The sequence below is a fragment of the Otolemur garnettii genome, unplaced genomic scaffold, assembly GCF_000181295.1.
Source record: "Otolemur garnettii isolate 467f Iridium unplaced genomic scaffold, OtoGar3 scaffold00066, whole genome shotgun sequence".
NCBI lineage: Eukaryota > Metazoa > Chordata > Mammalia > Primates > Galagidae > Otolemur > Otolemur garnettii.
Genome location: NW_003852461.1, coordinates 8,898,649 through 8,901,036, shown reverse-complemented (window position 1 = coordinate 8,901,036; position 2,388 = coordinate 8,898,649). Strand labels below are relative to the sequence as shown.

General features: G+C 50.3%; 1 protein-coding gene across 1 annotated transcript in view; it reads right to left on the bottom strand.

Annotated features, from left to right (window-relative positions):
- Nucleotides 1–2,388, bottom strand: part of PATJ (PATJ, crumbs cell polarity complex component) — a 379,729-nt gene that overhangs the window by 10,942 nt on the left and 366,399 nt on the right. The window contains exon 36 of the mRNA XM_023515102.1: nt 569–675. Coding sequence (XP_023370870.1) covers nt 569–675 — 107 coding nt within the window. The remainder of the gene's footprint in view (nt 1–568; nt 676–2,388) is intronic.

Sequence of the window (2,388 nt, the reverse complement as noted above, 5' to 3'; positions counted from 1 at the left end):
GAGACAGAGTCTCACTTTGTTGCTCTTGGTAGAGTGCTATGGTGTCACAGCTCACAGCAATCTCCAGCTCTTGGGCTTAGGCAATTCTCTTGTCTCAACCTCCCCAGTAGCTGGGACTACAGGCGCCTACCACAAGACTTGGCTATTTTTTTGTTGCAGTTTGGCTGTGGCCGAGTTCGAACCCACCACCTACTCACTGAGCCATGGGCGCCACCCCTGCCTGGCTATTTTTTCAGAGACAGGGTCTCACTCTTGCTCAGGCTGGTCTGGACCCTGTGAGCTCAGGCAGTCGACCTGCCTTGGCCTCCCAAGTGCTGGGATTACAGGCATGAGCCACTGCCCCAGGCAAAATCTGTTGCTTTTTAGGGGAGATGCATGTCGAAATGCCCAGATGCCACGTGTGCAGGGCCATAGCAGTGAACTTCTGAGAGCTCATACAAGGAGCACAGCCCTATGAGAGGTAAGAAAACCCTGGAGCCTTTTTGGAGATTCTCTAAGAATTCACAAAAGTGAGTTCTCCTGAGCTCTGCCCACATGCATGATAGGCCCTTGCATCTAGGATACTCACTCCGTGTCTTCTGGACGGTGTTCAGCAGTGGGTGAACCAAGGCGGTGGCCTGTGGACAGGTTTTCAAGCTGAGTTGCTATGGCACTTATATTAGTATCTGCTACAACCTGGGGAAAAAGTCAGAACAAGATATTTCATTATAAAGCAGGGGAGAGTTAGAGAAATCCTGCTCTATCCAATGGTCAGTCCTCATCTTATTCAACCTATCTGCAGTATTTTTTTTTTGTTTGTTTGTTTGAGACACACTCTCAAGCTGTTGCCCTGGTTAAAGCATTATGGCGTCACAGCTCACAGCAACCTCAAACTCTTAGGCTTAAGCGATTCTCTTGCCTTAGCCTCTCAAGTAGCTGGGACTACAGGCACCGGCCACAATGCCCAGCTATTTTTTTTTTTTTTTTTTGGTTGCAGTTGTTACCGTTGTTTAGCTGGCCTAGGCCAGGTTTGAACTTGCCAGCCTTGGTGTATGTGGCCAGTGCCGTATGCACTGAGCTATGGGGGCTGCCATTTTTTCTTTTTTGAGACGGGTTTTGCACTGTTTCTCAGGCTAGAGCGCAGTGGCATCATTATAGCTCACAGCAACCTCAAACTCCTGCACTCACGCGATCCTCCTGCTTCAGCCTCCCCGAGTAGCTGGGAGTACAGGCACCTGCCACAACACCTGGCTAACTTTCCCACTTTTAGTAGAGACAGGATCTAGCTCTTGTTCAGGTTGGTACTGAACTCCTTCAAGTGATCCTCCTGCCTCAGTCTCCCAAAGTGTTAGGATTATAGGTGTGAGGTGTGAGCCACCCCCGGCCTATCTGCAGCATTTGCTACGGCGGGTTCTTCTCTCTTGAATGATCTTCTTCATTTGGCTTCCATGACACCACATTTGACTAGTTTCTTCCCCCGCCCCCACCACTCCTTACTAGTTCCCAAACCTCTAACTATTCCGGTGCCAGAGGGTTCAGTTCTTGAACTTCTTATCTTTTCCATCAAGCATTTTTTTCTTTGTGATCCCATCTTGTCTTATGAATTTAAAATATCATCTATGGGATGATGATTCCTGAGTCTGCATCTCAAGCTCTAAGTTTTTGTTTTGTTTTGTTTTTTTTGAGACAGAGCCTCAAGCTGTCCCCCTGGGTAGAGTGCCGTGGCATCACAGCTCACAGCAACCTCCAGCTCTTGGGCTTAGGCGATTCTCTAGCCACAGCCTCCTAACTAGCTGGAACTACAGGTGCCCGCCACAAAAGCTGGCTATTTTTTGTTGCAGTTTGACTGGGGCAGGGTTTGAACCCACCAACCTCAGTATATGGAGCTGGCACCCTAATCACTCAGCCACAGGTGCTGCCCTCAAGCTGTAACTTTTACCAAGCTCCAGGTCCACACCTCCAGTTACCCACCCACACATCTTCAGCGGATGTCCAGGGGCGGCTCAACCTGACTTGTCCCAAGCTGAGCCCTCCTCCTCCAACCACTGCGCCTCCCTTCCTCATCTCAGCCAACCTCAAATTGGCTCTGCCAGTTTCACAACACCCTGCTATCAGCCTCAACTCCCCTCTCTCTCCCCCACAACCCACCCTCAGTCCTCCTAAAACTCTATTTGTCTGGAGTTCTGCCCCAGCCTTCTCGTCGCTCCCTGCTTCAGCCCTGTGGGTTACTACCACTAGGATGCCTGTTAAATCGGAGGACATTATTTTGTTCCTCTGCTTAAGACTGTCCAGGCTCGCCACCTGTGGCTCAAGCAGCTAAGGCGCCAGCCACATACACCTAAGATGGCAGGTTCGAATCCCCAGCCCGGCCCGCCAAACAACAATGATGGCTGCAACCAAAAAATGGCC